This window comes from Scyliorhinus torazame, chromosome 18 (assembly GCF_047496885.1).
Source record: "Scyliorhinus torazame isolate Kashiwa2021f chromosome 18, sScyTor2.1, whole genome shotgun sequence".
Lineage (NCBI taxonomy): Eukaryota > Metazoa > Chordata > Chondrichthyes > Carcharhiniformes > Scyliorhinidae > Scyliorhinus > Scyliorhinus torazame.
Genome location: NC_092724.1, coordinates 18305075 through 18321385, shown reverse-complemented (window position 1 = coordinate 18321385; position 16311 = coordinate 18305075). Strand labels below are relative to the sequence as shown.

The 16311-nt window shown below is 48.1% G+C and overlaps 1 protein-coding gene across 1 annotated transcript in view; it reads left to right on the top strand.

Annotated features, from left to right (window-relative positions):
- The window catches only part of abhd8a (abhydrolase domain containing 8a), a 60575-nt gene that overhangs the window by 32227 nt on the left and 12037 nt on the right, over positions 1-16311 (top strand). The window contains exon 6 of the mRNA XM_072482265.1: positions 5955-6143. Within this exon, the coding sequence (XP_072338366.1) occupies positions 5955-6143 (189 nt within the window). The remainder of the gene's footprint in view (positions 1-5954; positions 6144-16311) is intronic.

Here is a 16311-nt window from a genome sequence, read left to right as displayed (position 1 = left end):
GGCGGGACTCGGCTTTTTGATGACGGCCGCTCGGCCCATCCGGACTGGAGAATCGGCACGCCAGCCCGGGCCGGAGAGTCGGCGCATACCCCGACTGGCGCCGTGCCGACCATGCTGGTGCCGATGATGCCGATTCTCCACACTGCGGAGAATTGTGTCCCGGCGGCGTGCCACAATTCACGTGGTGCGACGCCGACTCTCCAACCCAGCGGGGGGGGTCGGAGAATTCCGTACTCTGGTGTTTGTAATCCAGCTTGGAATGAGATTATGATTTGAGTTAGGTGTTGAGTCTCAGTACTGAACTGCTAGTTTCGAGAATTCACAGCATCGCTCTTGTATTTTGATCTATTTTGAAAAAAAATGTCAGATATGAACTTGCGAAATAGGAGCAGAAGTTGGCCAATTTGGTCCCTCGAGTTACTTCACCATTCATTAAGATCATGGCAGACCTGTTTGTGTTCCGAATTCCATGTTCCCATTTACCCCTGATAACCTCTGATTCCCTTGCCTAACGAGAGCATGTCCATCTCCACCTTAAAATATTCAGTGACCCTGCCTCCAGTGCCTTCTGAGGTAGAGGGTTCCAGAGTTACACAACCCTCTGAGAGAAAAATAGTCTCCTCATCTCTGTCCCAAATGGGTGACTCGCAATTTTAAAACAGTGCCCCCTAGTTCTGAACTCGCCCACAGGAGGAAATAATCCTTTCAACGTCCACCTTGTCAAGACCATTCAGGGTCTTGAATATCGCAATCAAGTCACCCCTCACTCTTTTAAACTCCAGTGGAAACAAGGCCAGCCTGTCCAGCCTCCCCTCAAGACAACCCGCTCATTCTAGGTATCAATCTAGTAAACCTTCTCTCAACTGCCTCAAACGCACTTACATCGTTCCTTAAATAAGGGGACCAAAATTGCACACCAATGCCCTGTATAACTGAAACATAGCATTCTTACTTTTATGTCCAATTCCTCTTGTAATAAACAATAGCATTACATTAGCCTTCTGAATTACTTGTTGTACCTGCATACTCACGTTTTGTGTCTCATGCACTAGATCACCCAGATCCCTCTGCACCTCCGAATTCTGTAGCCGATCTCTGTTTACGTGATACTCTGCTTTTTTATTCTTCCTGCCAAAGTGAACAACTTCATATTATATTCCATCTGCCAGATTTTTGCCCACTCGCTCAGTCTATCCATTTCCATTTGCCACCTCCTGATGGCCTTTCGCAAAATATTTTCCTACCTATTTTTGAGCCATCTGCAAATTTAGTCACCATGCCTTCACTTCCCTCATCTCAGTCATTGATATAAATTGTAAAAGGTTGAGGCTCCAGTACTGACCCCTGCATATGCCAATCAGAAATAGACCCACTTATTTATACTCCCTGTTTCTTGTCAGCCAGCCAATCGTCTGGCCACGTTAATATGTGACCCACCGCACCATGAGCTTTTCTCTTGCACAATAACCTTTGATGTGGCACCTTGTCAAATGCCTCGTGGAAATCCAGGTACAGTGCGTCTACGGGCTCCCCTTTATCCACAGCGCATGTTACTCCTTCATAAAAGTCCAATAAATTGGTTAAACATGATTTTCCTTTCACAAAACAATGCTGATTCTTCCCAATTACCGTGTATTTTTTCTAAGTAACCGGCTGTGCATACACAAAGGCCGTATAAGTGTGTTTTATCTTTATTTTGTAATATGTGTTTAAATCAGAGGCTGTCAGTAGACGGGTCCTTCAATCACCAGGATAGCCATGGGGGACGGGCAGCGTGGGATGGATTTGGAAGGTGTGTGAATAGATTCCCTACAGGACTGCAGCTTTCGATGGGATTGCTTCTCTGTGAAGCCGGTGAGTTCAACGGTCCCTGTGTTTTGCTGCCCCTTTACTCTCGGGGAGTAGTTGCCTCACACCGAGCATGATGGTGCGGCACTTGCCAGGCACCTCCTAAAGTAACCGCGGGCAGAATACCAAACCAGAATAAAATTCTGGGTTTGATCCCTGGTCTATGCCGAATTTGATGATTTCTGACAAAGTCTGTGGCCTGGAAGAGGTTGGGGAATCAGTCAGCCAAGGCTCCGAATCCTGATTACTTTACAATGCCCAGGAACAGCAGAAATCAGCTGAGAACAGGGTTAGGATTTGGTATGGTGCTTACCCATAGTGGAATTGCCATGTGAAGACTGGCTTTGAGTGGGGGAGGGAAGGTGGCAAATACTGGAGGGGCTGTCCCATGGGGCAAATCCACACACCCTTCTAGAAAAGGCATTGGGAGGGGTGGCAATGGACTAAATTTTGATTGACGTGATCTCGGATTGAAGGCTGCAATATGTTATTGCTAAACTGTCCAAGATTCCTTGTAAGTTACGCATTTTGTTTCATAAATATGCTACATACAGGCAGTTCAGGAGCTTAGGAAATATACAACCTTTAAAGCTACCTGTTGGTTCCATCTCTCCCATTGTGTAACAATTTTCTTAGTTCCAGACCTCCCACTGTATATGCTCCCAATCCCTCCACTGGGTTGAAACCAGGCCAGCTTGCACCAGCTTCTAATCTTCAACCAACTCTTCCTGCTCCAGGATCCATTGGTCAACAGGTCCAGGAGCCTGTTACCCCTCGATCTCCCCTTCCTCACCCATGTGTAGTGAACTGCAAGCTTAGTGTCATTCACCCCCCTCCCCCCGCCCAAGTCACTACTTCCTGATTTACCTCCATCTCTTCGCACTTTTCTACCTTGATGGTGACCTAGTTCTTACACGGGCCGTCAATAGAGTTGTTGGGTCTACTGTGCAATGTAAACTTAGAGTATGTTTTGATACAGATCATATATTTTGTCACTTTTATACATTCTTTTAAAGTTAATGCGTCCTCCAGTCTACCCCCGGATCATTCCCTTGAGTTTGAGATTCAGATAGGCAAAGATTTCTCAGGATATGATGGATCTGACTATCTAGTAGATTTTCTCTGTTGCCCTTAGTGATCTGGCTGAGGCCTCAAGTTTGTGTCTGGCGGGACCCACAATCAATCTACCCCGACTGAAGGAACAAGACTGCTCCATTCCCTGTTTAGCTAGATTCTCCTGGATATGAAGTTGTCAGCACAGAACTGTCGCAACACAGCACGGAATTGGATTCTCATTTAGACCGTGACTTCTGCAGAAGGGCGGGAATACATCAAGACAGGTGTAGCAATTGACCTGCCAGAAGATTGGGACTGAGGAGCTTGGATCAGAGTAGAGGGGAACGTTATCTGTGCTGGGAGTGCTTTAGGGTGACACGGGTAGGATGAATTTGTCATCACCACTTGGGTTGTAATCTGTTGGAGGAGATCACATAACCCATTGGACATTCATTGTATTGGAAGCTTTGAACAGGTTCTACAATCTCGACACCAGATCACCATCCAGGTGTCAAGATTTCCTTTTCCTCAACCAGCAACCCCCACCCTTCAACACAAACACCCCTCACCATGATGAACGCAGCATTAACAAAAAACCCTCAAATTTGGGATGGACAGTCAAGTCTGTGCAGAGTATTGACAGGCGGGCCCTTTACACTCTTGATGCATTTACAATTAATGTATCTGAGGGACAATGAATGTACCATTCGGCCATCTGAGCTCATCCAACTAGAAAGCTGCACACACCATCATAAACCAGTTAGTGTCAGACCATAGATCCATACAATGCTCCCTGTGTTCCTTTTTCCACAGCAAGTGTCAAAATGGAACACAGGCAGGGACACAAAGGCAGGTGGCATTTCCATCAGTTGCCCATTATCCACTTGCCCATTATCTACTTGCCCAACAGTCACTTCTATTGACTTCACACAGTGTTTTATAAATGGGCGGCAAAAGCAATGCCAGCCACTCTGTATCCTCATTCTCTGTCCCGTTTCATTCCTGTGAGATTTACATTCATATATTCACTAAAAATGGGCACACAGTGGCACAGTGGTAGCACTGCAGTCTCACGGCGCCGAGGTCCCAGGTTCGATCCCGGCTCTGGGTCACTGTCCATGTGTGAGTTTGCACGTTCTCCCCGTGTTTGCGTGGGTTTCGCCCCCACAACCCAAAGATGTGCAGGCTAGGTGGATTGGCCACGCTAAATTGCCCCTTAATTGGAAAAAATGAATTGGGTAATCTAAATTTATATATTTTTTTAAAGTGGGCAGACAGAAAGAAGGAAGGCTATTCGGCCCATCTGAGCTCATCCAACTAGAAAGCTGCACACACCATCATAAACCAGTTAGTGTCAGACCATAGATCCATACAATGCTCCGTGTTCCTTTTTCCACACCATCTTGGCAAAACATTGAAATGTGGAGGGTTTTCTTTGGTGCACTTGGCAATATAGAGTCGTACGGAACAGGAGGCCGTTTCCATCTATTGTGCTTGTGCTGGGTTTTAGAACGAGCTTTTCAAATGAGTTCCACTCCCCCGCTCTTTCCTCCTCGCACTGCACACACACCCCTTTTTGCGCTATTTATCCAATTCCCTTTTGAAAGTTACGATTGAATCTACTCCCAGTGTACTCCAGATCATGACTTATTGCATTAAAACATTCCTCACCTCTCCAGTTCTTTGCCAATCATTTTAAATCCATCTCCTGTTACTGACCGTTCTAGCGGTGGAAATAGTTTCTCTATAAAAACCCTGCACGATTCTGAACATAAGTCTTTATCAAGTCTCTTCCTACCCTTTGGGACATTCTGTGATGGGAAAGGGGCTACAGAAATGGAAGTATTTCATTATTTTTCTTTCTCTCTACTCCAAAGGAGTATCCTCAGCGTCTGCAGTCAATTAGTGGGGGTTTAATTATTTCCAGTATTTAACTTTGCTGTTGTGAAAAGGAACACACCCAGGAGAATTATTCAACCGCCCATGGTCTTGAATCAAGTTTGCTGCCCCACTGTTCTATATATATATATATATATGTACATACATATATAAGCATATATTTTTGTGATTCAGTGAAGGAGCTATGTACTACCTGCTATAATGCTCACTACTAACATATCCTGTATGTCACACATTGAGGGAACAAAAATAATCTATGGAAGTTTAATGATTCTGTATTATCGTGGTGACTCACTGTGATATAAAGCTGGAAACAGTTTAATAAAAAATACCAGCTGCTAGCCATGTGTTTGATTAATGCACTACGAATTGCAATACATTGTGCAAATCCACTCCTGCACGTGATATAGAGGAACAGGAGAAACTGCAAAATAGATTTAGAAGGATGAAACCAGGATTGAGAATATCGATCAGTAAATATAGAACAGCTATTTCCCCTTGGAAGAGAAGTTTGGGGGGTGGGGGGGGTGGGGGGAGGGGGGGAGGGAGGTTGGGTGACATCACATGAGAGGTCTTTAAAATTATGAAAGGGTTTAATGTTGAGAAAATGTTAAACTTGTACGGGAGATTGGAAGTAGGATCCATAAACATAATTCCAATGGCTAATTTGGGACAACCATCTTTACCGAGTGCTGAGAATGTGGAACACACGACCACAGGGAGTGGCTGAGGTGAATAGTTTAAAGGTCTGGCAGATAAAGGATTCATGTAAGACTAAGTACAGTACCATCCACATAGTGATGTGAGAGAACACACAAGTGCCTAGCGGACAGTGTACCGCTGGACAGAGTTGTGCGTAGAATCAAGCATGGAGACAGCACTTAGCTTGGACCTTTACTGATGTATAGAATTTTTAGTAGTTCATAAATACTGCTGAACTACCCAACACTACAAATACCTTGATAAGACCTAATGAACTATGCCCAACACTTAACATATAGCATTGGTACAATTAAGAGGAAGCTGAATAAACATGAGGGAAGAACGAAATGGGCTATATTGATAGAAATTAGAAAACAAAAGATGAAAGGAATCTCTGGAGAGGAGTCATACAGACTCGAGACGTTAACTCCCTGTTCCTCTCTCCACAGATGCTGCCAGACCTGCCGAGTCCAGCATTTTCTGTCTTTATTTCAGAGAAAGCTCATGTGGAGCATAGACAATAGAAGACATGGTGGGCCGAATGCCCATAAATTGTTGTGTAATTCAATACACAAGGTGCTGCTTCCGAATTCAACTACTGCTGAATGGATTCTTCCTGATGGGCATGCACATGGAAGGTGAGGTGAGGGTGCAAGTGAAATTGCACAGGAGTTTTAGGAAGAACAATAGGAAAGGTTCTGGGCCTTGGAGCTTGATCCTTTTTGATAGATCTCAATCGACAATTTGCCAGCCAGCACATGAATTCATTAACCCTGTGCTCCCAGCTTAAAAAGAATTTGGAAAGAGCATAAGGTGGAAATAAGGCTATAATATTCTGTATGATTTTCAAACCCACATTCCCATCGAGTGAAACTCCCCAACTGTGAGATTGCCAGTTACTGTCCAATCTGCCCTCTCTCCAATAACTTGTGTTTATATAGTGCCTTAAATTAGGAACATTGGTGTACAGGACTTGGTGTGTTGGGGGAAATGCAGCAAATTTTGGACGAGCTCAAGGTTATCATAGAAGTTTACAGCATGGAAACAGGCCCTTCGGCCCAACCAGTCCATGCCGCCCAGTTTTTACCATTAAGCTAGTCCCAGTTGCCCGCACTTGGCCCATAACCCTCTATACCCATCTTACCCATGTAACTATCTAAATGCTTTTTAAAAGACACAATTGTACCCGCCTCTACTACTACCTCTGGCAGCCCATTCCAGACACTCACTACCCTCTGAGTGAAGAAATTGCCCCTCTGGGCCCTTCTGAATCTCTCCCCTCTCACCTTAAACCTATGCCCTCTAGTTTTAGACTCCCCTACCTTTGGGAAAAGATGTTGACTATCTACCTTATCTATGCCCCTCATTATTTTATAGACCTCTATAAGATCACCCCTAAGCCTCCTACGCTCCAGGGAAAAAAGTCCCAGTCTATCCAGCCTCTCCTTATAACTCAAACCATCAAGTCCCGGCAACATCCTAGTAAATCTTTTCTGAACTCTTTCCAGTTTAATAATATCCTTTCTATAATATGGTGACCAGAACTGCACACAGTATTCCAAGTGTGGCCGTACCAATGTCTTGTACAACTTCAACAAGACGTCCCAACTCCTGTATTCAATGTTCTGACCAATGAAACCAAGCATGCCAAATGCCTTCTTCACCACCCTGTCCACCTGCGACTCCACCTTCAAGGAGCTATGAACCTGTACTCCTAGATCTCTTTGTTCTATAACTCTCCCCAACGCCATACCATTAACTGAGTAGGTCCTGGCCTGATTCGATCTGCCAAAATGCATCACCTCACATTTATCTAAATTAAACTCCATCTGCCATTCGTTGGCCCACTGGCCTAATTGATCAAGATCCCGTTGCAATCCTAGATAACCTTCTTCACTATCCACTGTGCCACCAATCTTGGTGTCATCTGCAAACTTACTAACCATGCCTCCTAAATTCTCATCCAAATCATTAATATAAATCACAAATAACAGTGGACCCAGCACCGATCCCTGAGGCACACCACTGGTCACAGGCCTCCAGTTTGAAAAACAACCCTCTACAACCACCCTCTGCCTTCTGTCGTCCAGCCAATTTTGAATCCAATTGGCAACCTCACCCTGGATCCCGTGAGCTTTAACCTTCTGCAACAACCTACCATGCGGTACCTTGTCAAAGGCTTTGCTAAAGTCCATGTAGACAACGTCTACTGCACTGCCCTCATCTACCTTCTTGGTCACCCCCTCAAAAAACTCAATCAAATTTGTGAGACATGATTTTCCACGCACAAAGCCATGCTGACTGCCCCGAATCAGTCCTTGCCTCTCTAAATGCTTGTAGATCCTGTCTCTCAGAATACCTTCTAGCAACTTACCTACTACAGATGTTAGGCTCACCGGTCTGTAGTTCCCAGGCTTTTCCCTGCTGGGGGGTTCTGGGGGGAGATGATGGTTGGCTGGCAGGGAGTGCACTGAAGTAGTTATATCTAGGGGTATCAAAGCCATGCACAAGGGTCTCAGCAGATGCGCAAAGATAGGGCGGAGTTGTGCTTGTTACAGAGATGGAAAAAGATGGTTTTGGTGATAGAAAGAGTACCCAAGTGGTAGGTTTTCTGTTCTAGTGCTGGATTTCAGACAAGCAGCACGCCATGCACTCCCTCCACCACCGACAAACTGTGGCAGCCCTGTGTACCAGCTACAAGATGCACTGCAGCAACTCACCAAGGCTCCTTTGGCAGCACTTTCCAAACCCGTGAACTTTGTTGCCCCCTCTTCTCCTTGAGGGTTTACAACTGACACGTAACACAAACTACACAAGACTGATTGTATTCATTTATGGATTGTTTATTTGTACTGTCAGATTTTAAACTCGATAAATATCACAGACTATTTAGTCACACACTCTTTAACTCAATATACTAAATAACATTACTCCACTCACGAATTGAACTCAAGTAAAACCCTAGCAGAACTCTTCTCCAAGGGTATGTCATTGATCTCAAGTACCTGACTCGGTGTAGTCTTTTGCGATGGTTGTTCCCAGGGGTTCTGCTTCAGAGCTGTTGCTCCTGAGGCTCCGATGTCCCATAACTTAATACCATTTCCCCCCTTCTTGAATGTTCGATGACATGGCCGTTCGATGTTTGGGCGGCACGGTAGCACAGTGGTTAACACTGCTGCCTCACAGCACCAGGGACCCAGGTTCAATTCCGGCCTTGGGTCACTCTGTGGAGTTTACGTTTTCTCCCTGTGACTGTGTGGGTTTCCTCCCACAGTCCAAAGATGTGCAGGTTGGGTGGATTGGCTATGCTAAATTGTCCCTTAAGTGTCCAAAGATGACTTCCGGGTGCGGCGATGACCAGCTAAGTCGCACGTTTCGGCAGCTCCCGGTGGAACGGACTTTTGGGCTCTTAATAAGAGCCCCAACGGCAATTTTAACGGCTAAAAGTACTGTGCGGTAAACCAGAAGGGAATCCCCCCTGGATACGGATGGAAAAAGGAGAGGAAAGTGGCCGGATTGCGGTGGATCCTCTAGAGCAGCGGCAAGGAAGGCAAGCAAAAACCAAGATGGCGTCGGAAGGTGGCAGTTTAATATGGGGCCCTGAACAACACGGGTTTTTAAAACGCTGCGTGGAAGAGCTTAAAAAGGAGATGAAGAAGGAGCTGTTGGCCCCGATATTACAAGCGATTGAAGGGCTAAAAGATGAGCAAAAGACCCAGGAGCGGGAGTGAAGGCAAAGGCTGCCGAGAACGAGGGCGATATACAGGGCCTGGTGGTGAAGACGGAGATGCACGAGGCACACCATAAACGATGTGTGGAAAGGCTGGAGGTGCTGGAGAATAATGCGAGGAGGAAGAATTTAAGGATTCTTGGTCTTCCTGAAGGTGCAGAAGGGGCGGACGTCGGGGCATATGTGAGCACGATGCTGCACTCGTTAATGGGAGCGGAGGCCCCGACGGGTCCGTTGGAGGTGGAGGGAGCATACCGAGTGATGGTGCGAGGACCGAGAGCAGGAGAAATTCCCAGAGCCATAGTGGTGAGATTCCTCCGTTTTAAGGACAGAGAGATGGTCCTCAGATGGGCAAAGAAAACTCGGAGCAGTAGGTGGGAGAACGCGGTGATCCGCGTATATCAAGACTGGAGTGCGGAGGTGGCGCGAAGGAGGGCGAGCTTTAATCGGGCCAAGGCGGTGCTTCATAAAAAGATTAAATTTGGAATGCTGCAGCCGGCAAGACTGTGGGTCACATATCAAGGGAAGCACCACTACTTTGAAACGGCGGATGAGGCGTGGACATTTATTGTTGAAGAGAAATTGGAATAAGCGGGTTATTAAAAAAGAACGTTTGAGACAAAGTGGTGGGGCGAATATGGGGGGCGAAGAGGGGGGGAAAAGGGGGGAGAGATGATTTTTATGTTGTTAATCCTGCGACCCGGTAACTTTTCTCTCTTCCACAGGTTGTGGGAGAGGGAGGAAGGGAGGTGGAGGAGCTGGGGGCGTAGGCCATTGGGGGCGGGGCCAAAAGGGAAGCGCGGGCTTTGTTCCCGCGCTATGATAATTATGGCGGGAATAGGGAAGCAGGAAGGAGGGGGCGTCGCACGGTGCGAGCCGAGGTCACGGGGGGAAGCCGAGGTCGGCCAGAGTTTGCTGACTTCTGGGAGCAACATGGGGGGTGTAACTACGCTAGTGGGGGATCTAGCAGGGGGGGTGGGAGGGGGGATTTACTGGGTTGCTGCTGCTGGGGAGAAGGGGGAGCTGGTATGGGGTGGGGTGGGCGGGGCGGGAGGGCACCGCCTGGGGGGGACACAGCTGCGTGGGAACCGGGTGAGGAGCTGGATAAAAGGGGATGGCTAATCGACAAGGGGGGGGGTAAAGAGCCCCCCAACCCGGCTGATCACGTGGAATGTGAGAGGGCTGAACGGGCCGATAAAGAGCGCACGGGTACTCGCACACCTTCAGAAACTTAAGGCAGATGTGGTTATGTTACAGGAGACGCATTTGAAACTGATAGACCAGGTTAGACTACGCAAAGGATGGGTGGGGCAGGTGTTTCATTCGGGGCTAGATACGAAAAACAGGGGGGTGGCTATACTAGTGGGGAAGCGGGTAATGTTTGAGGCAAAGACCATAGTGGCGGATAGTGGGGGCAGATACGTGATGGTGAGTGGCAAATTACAGGGGGAGGCGGTGGTCTTGGTGAACGTATATGTCCCGAACTGGGATGATGCCAACTTTATGAGGCGCATGTTAGGACGTATCCCGGACCTAGAGGTGGGGAAGTTGGTAATGGGTGGAGATTTTAACACGGTGCTGGAACCAAGGCTGGACAGATCGAGGTCCAGTACTGGAAGGAGGCCGGCAGCAGCCAAGGTGCTTAAAGACTTTATGGAGCAGATGGGAGGAGTAGACCCATGGAGATTTAGCAGACCTAGGAGCAAGGAGTTTTCGTTTTTCTCCTATGTCCACAAAGTTTATTCGCGAATAGACTTTTTTGTTTTGGGAAGGGCGTTGATCCCGAAGGTGAGGGGAACGGAGTATACGGCGATAGCTATTTCGGATCACGCTCCACACTGGGTGGACTTGGAGATAGGGGAGGAAAAAGAATGGCGTCCACCCTGGAGAATGGACATGGGACTAATGGCGGATGAGGGGGTGTGTCTAAGGGTGAGGGGGTGTATTGAAAAGTACTTGGAACTCAACGCTAATGGGGAGGTCCAGGTGGGAGTGGTCTGGGAGACGCTAAAGGCAGTGGTTAGAGGGGAGCTGATATCAATCAGGGCACATAAAGGAAAGCAGGAGAGTAGGGAACGGGAGCGGTTGCTGCAAGAACTTCTGAGGGTGGACAGGCAATATGCGGAGGCACCGGAGGAGGGACTGTACAGGGAAAGGCAAAGGCTACACGTAGAATTTGACTTGCTGACAACGGGTACTGCAGAGGCACAGTGGAGGAAGGCACAGGGTGTACAGTACGAATATGGGGAGAAGGCGAGCAGGTTGCTGGCCCACCAATTGAGGAAAAGGGGAGCAGCGAGGGAAATAGGGGGAGTGAGGGATGAGGAGGGAGAGATGGAGCGGGGAGCGGAGAGAGTGAATGGAGTGTTCAAGGCATTCTATGAAAGATTATATGAAGCTCAGCCCCCGGATGGGAAGGAGAGAATGATGTGTTTTCTGGACCAGCTGGAATTTCCTAAGGTGGAGGAGCAGGAGAGGGTGGGACTGGGAGCACAGATCGAAATGGAGGAAGTAGTGAAAGGAATTAGGAGCATGCAGGCGGGGAAGGCCCCGGGACCGGATGGATTCCCAGTTGAATTTTACAGGAAATATGTGGACTTGCTCGCCCCGCTACTGATGAGAACTTTTAATGAGGCGAGGGAAAGGGGACAGCTGCCCCCGACTATGTCAGAGGCAACGATATCGCTTCTCCTAAAGAAGGAAAAAGACCCGCTGCAATGCGGGTCCTATAGGCCAATTTCCCTCCTGAACGTAGACGCTAAGATTCTGGCCAAGGTAATGGCAATGAGGATAGAGGATTGTGTCCCGGGGGTGGTCCATGAGGACCAAACTGGGTTTGTGAAGGGGAGACAGCTGAATACGAATATACGGAGGCTGCTAGGGGTAATGATGATGCCCCCACCAGAGGGGGAAGCGGAGATAGTGGTGGCGATGGATGCTGAGAAAGCATTTGATAGAGTGGAGTGGGATTATTTGTGGGAGGTGTTGAGGAGATTTGGCTTTGGAGATGAGTATATTAGATGGATACAGCTGCTGTATAGGGCCCCGATGGCGAGCGTGGTCACGAATGGACGGGGGTCTGCGTATTTTCGGCTCCATAGAGGGACGAGGCAGGGATGTCCTCTGTCCCCATTATTCTTTGCACTGGCGATAGAGCCCCTGGCAATAGCATTGAGGGGTTCCAGGAAGTGGAGGGGAGTACTCAGGGGAGGAGAAGAACACCGGGTATCTCTGTATGCGGACGATTTGTTGTTGTATGTGGCGGACCCGGCGGAGGGGATGCCAGAGATAATGCGGATACTTGGGGAGTTTGGAGAATTTTCAGGATATAAACTGAACATGGGGAAAAGTGAGTTGTTTGTGGTGCATCCAGGGGAGCAGAGCAGAGAAATAGAGGACTTACCGCTGAGGAAGGTAACAAGGGACTTTCGCTACTTGGGGATCCAGATAGCCAAGAATTGGGGTACATTGCATAGGTTAAATTTAACGCGGTTGGTGGAACAGATGGAGGAGGACTTCAAGAGATGGGACATGGTATCCCTGTCACTGGCAGGGAGGGTGCAGGCGGTTAAAATGGTGGTCCTCCCGAGATTCCTCTTTGTGTTTCAGTGCCTCCCGGTGGTGATCACGAAGGCTTTTTTCAAAAGGATTGAGAAGAGTATCATGAGTTTTGTGTGGCCGGGAAGACCCCGAGAGTGAGGAAGGGATTTTTGCAGCGTAGTAGGGATAGCGGGGGGGGGGGGGGGGGGGGGGGGGGCTGGCACTACCGAGCCTAAGTGAGGACTACTGGGCCGCCAATATCTCAATGGCATGTAAGTGGATGGGAGAAGAGGAGGGAGCGGCGTGGAAGAGATTGGAGAGGGCGTCCTGCAGGGGGACTAGCCTACAAGCTATGGTGACGGCGCCGTTGCCGTTCTCAACGAAGAAATACACCACAAGCCCGGTGGCGGTGGCTACTCTGAAAATTTGGGGGCAGTGGAGACGGCATGGGGAAAGACTGGAGCCTTGGGGGGGTCCCGATAAGAAATAACCATAGGTTTGCTCCGGGGAGAATGGATGGGGGATTTGGAACATGGCAAAGAGCAGGAGTAACACAATTGAGAGATCTGTTTGTAGATGGGACATTTGCAAGTCTGGGAGCGCTGACCGAAAAATATGGGTTGCCCCAGGGGAATGCATTCCGGTATATGCAACTGAGGGCTTTTGCGAGGCAACAGGTGAGGTAATTTCCGCAGCTCCCAACGCAGGAGGTGCAGGACAGAGTGATCTCAAAGACATGGGTGGGGGACGGTAAGGTATCAGACATATATAGGGAAATGAGGGACAAGGGGGAGATTATGGTAGATGAGCTGAAAGGGAAATGGGAAGAAGAGCTGGGGGAGGAGATTGAGGAGGGGCTGTGGGCTGATGCCCTAAGTAGGGTAAACTCATCGTCGTCGTGTGCCAGGCTAAGCCTGATACAATTTAAGGTGTTACACAGGGCGCATATGACTGGAGCACGGCTCAGTAAATTTTTTGGAGTAGAGGATAGGTGTGTGAGATGCTCGAGAAGCCCAGCGAATCACACCCACATGTTCTGGTCATGCCCGGCACTACAGGGGTTTTGGGTGGGGGTGACAAAGGTGCTTTCGAAGGTGGTGGGCGTCCAGGTCGAACCAAGCTGGGGGTTGGCTATATTCGGGGTTGCAGAAGAGCCGGGAGTGCAGGAGGCGAAAGAGGCTGATGTTTTGGCCTTTGCGTCCCTAGTAGCCCGGCGCAGGATTCTGTTGATGTGGAAGGAAGCCAAGCCCCCAGGTGTGGAGACCTGGATAAATGACATGGCAGGGTTTATAAAGCTGGAACGGATTAAGTTTGTCCTAAGGGGATCGGCTCAAGGGTTCACCAGGCGGTGGCAACCGTTCGTCGAATACCTCACAGAAAGATAGAGGGAATGGAAAATAAGAAGACAGCAGCAGCAACCCGGGGGTGGGGGGGGGGGGGGGGGGAACCAGAAGGACTCTCAGGGATGTTAGTGTATAAGTATAATATGTATAGGTTGTTGTTATAGGTAATTGTATACTGGACGGCTGAATTGTATTTTTTGGAGGGTATTTATTTGGGACAAGGCAGTTGCCATTTAGTTTTGTTTTTTAAAATTTTGATGTTGTTTATATATTATTTATTTCTTGTTTAAAAAACTGGCCATTGTTATTTATATTGTTATATTACTGTGTGAAAGATCACAATGTACTGTTATGGTTGGCCAAAAATTTTGAATAAAATATATTTTAAAAAAGTGTCCAAAGACGTGCAGGATAGGTGGGGTCATGGCAATAGAATTGGGGAGTGGGCCTAGGTATGTGGCTCTTTCAGAGGGTCAGTGTGTACGCAATGGACCGAATTACCGCTTTCTGCGCTGTAGGGATTACATATGTGTAAGATCCTCAAATGACTGAGGTAACTCTTCCCAGAGCCTGATAAACAGGGCACATCGGTTTCATGTTCCCTGTGCAGTTTCCCACCTTAACAGCCCCTTGCAACCAGAGGTCAGATGACCCTCTAGCTCAGGGTCTGAAAATGTCTGGTTTCAACATCCTTCCTTTTTGCCACAAAGCTATCTTTTGCTTGTGACCTTTCTTGTGCTTCACCGCGGTAGGTCTTGTGTCTGGACACCAGTGCTTTCCATCATTGGGAACTTGTTTGTTTTTCACTTGAGTCTGAATATTTCTTAACTATTATTTTATAAATTTAGAGTGCCCAATTCATTTTTTCCAATTAAGGCGCGATTTGACGTGGTCAATCCGCCGACCCTGCACATCATTGGGTTGTGGGGGCGAAACCCACGCAGACACGGGGAGAATGTGCAAACTCCACACAGTGACCCAGAGCTGGGATCGAACCTGGGACCTCGGTGCTGTGAGGCAGCAGTGCTAACCACTGTGCTACCGTGGTTAACTTTGGTTTCTTAACTTAACCAAATTTCCCATCATGCAATTTGGTTCAGCTACATCTCCACCAGCTAGGATCAGGAGAGCGGATTGCATGGGAACAGCATCACTTGCAAGTTCCCCTACAAACCACACACCATCCTGACTTGAAAACATATAGCTGTTCCTTCACTGTTGCTGGGTCAAATATGTAGGGCAGCACGGTAGCATAGTGGTTAGCACAATTGCTTCACAGCTTCGGTCCCAGGTTCGATTCCGGCTTGGGTCACTGTCTGTGCAGAGTCTGCACATCCTCCCCGTGTGTGCGTGGGTTTCCTCCGGGTGCTCCGGTTTCCTCCCACAGTCCAAAGATGTGCAGGTTAGGTGGATTGGCCATGATCAATTGCCCTTAGTGTCCAAAATTGCCCTTAGTGTTGGGTGGGGCTGCTGGGTTATGGGGATAGGGTGGAGGTGTTGACCTTGGGTAGGGTGCTCTTTCCAAGAGCCGGTGCAGACTCGATGGGCCGAATGGCCTCTTTCTGCACTGTAAATTCTATGATGTATATAGAGCAGGAGTAGGCTATTCAGCCCCTCGAGCTTGCTCCATTAAATAAGACCATGGCTGATCTGATGGTAACCTCAAATCTGCATCTGCCTACCCCAATAACCTATCATCTCCTTGCTTAATCCTGGAGCTCCCTCCCTGACAACAACGTGGATGTACCTACACCACATGGGCTGCAGTGGTTCAAGATGGCAGCTCACCGTCACTTCTCAATGGCAATGAATGCTGGTTTTACCAGTGACAGCTACATTTCATGAACGAATAAAAAATAAAAAAATAGAGACAGTGGGGGGTGTCAAGAGAGCTGTTGGTGATCTGGGTGTCAATGTACATGTGGAACGTTGCATTGTGTTTTCAGACTATGTTGTTGAGGGACAGCACATACTGTACTTCCATCTGCTCCTTAAACCTTGGAGTACCTAGCTCATAACTAACTTCACAATTCCATTGCCCTGGCTGGAAAGGATCTGCCAAAATTTAAAGCCTATTCTGCACTTGAAAACTGGGTTCTTCAACACAATGAAGGAGAGAGATAGGAGAAAGAAGAAATGCACGGAAGGCAAATGGGAAGCAGAAACAGGACAAGGCACAGAGGGAGCACAGGA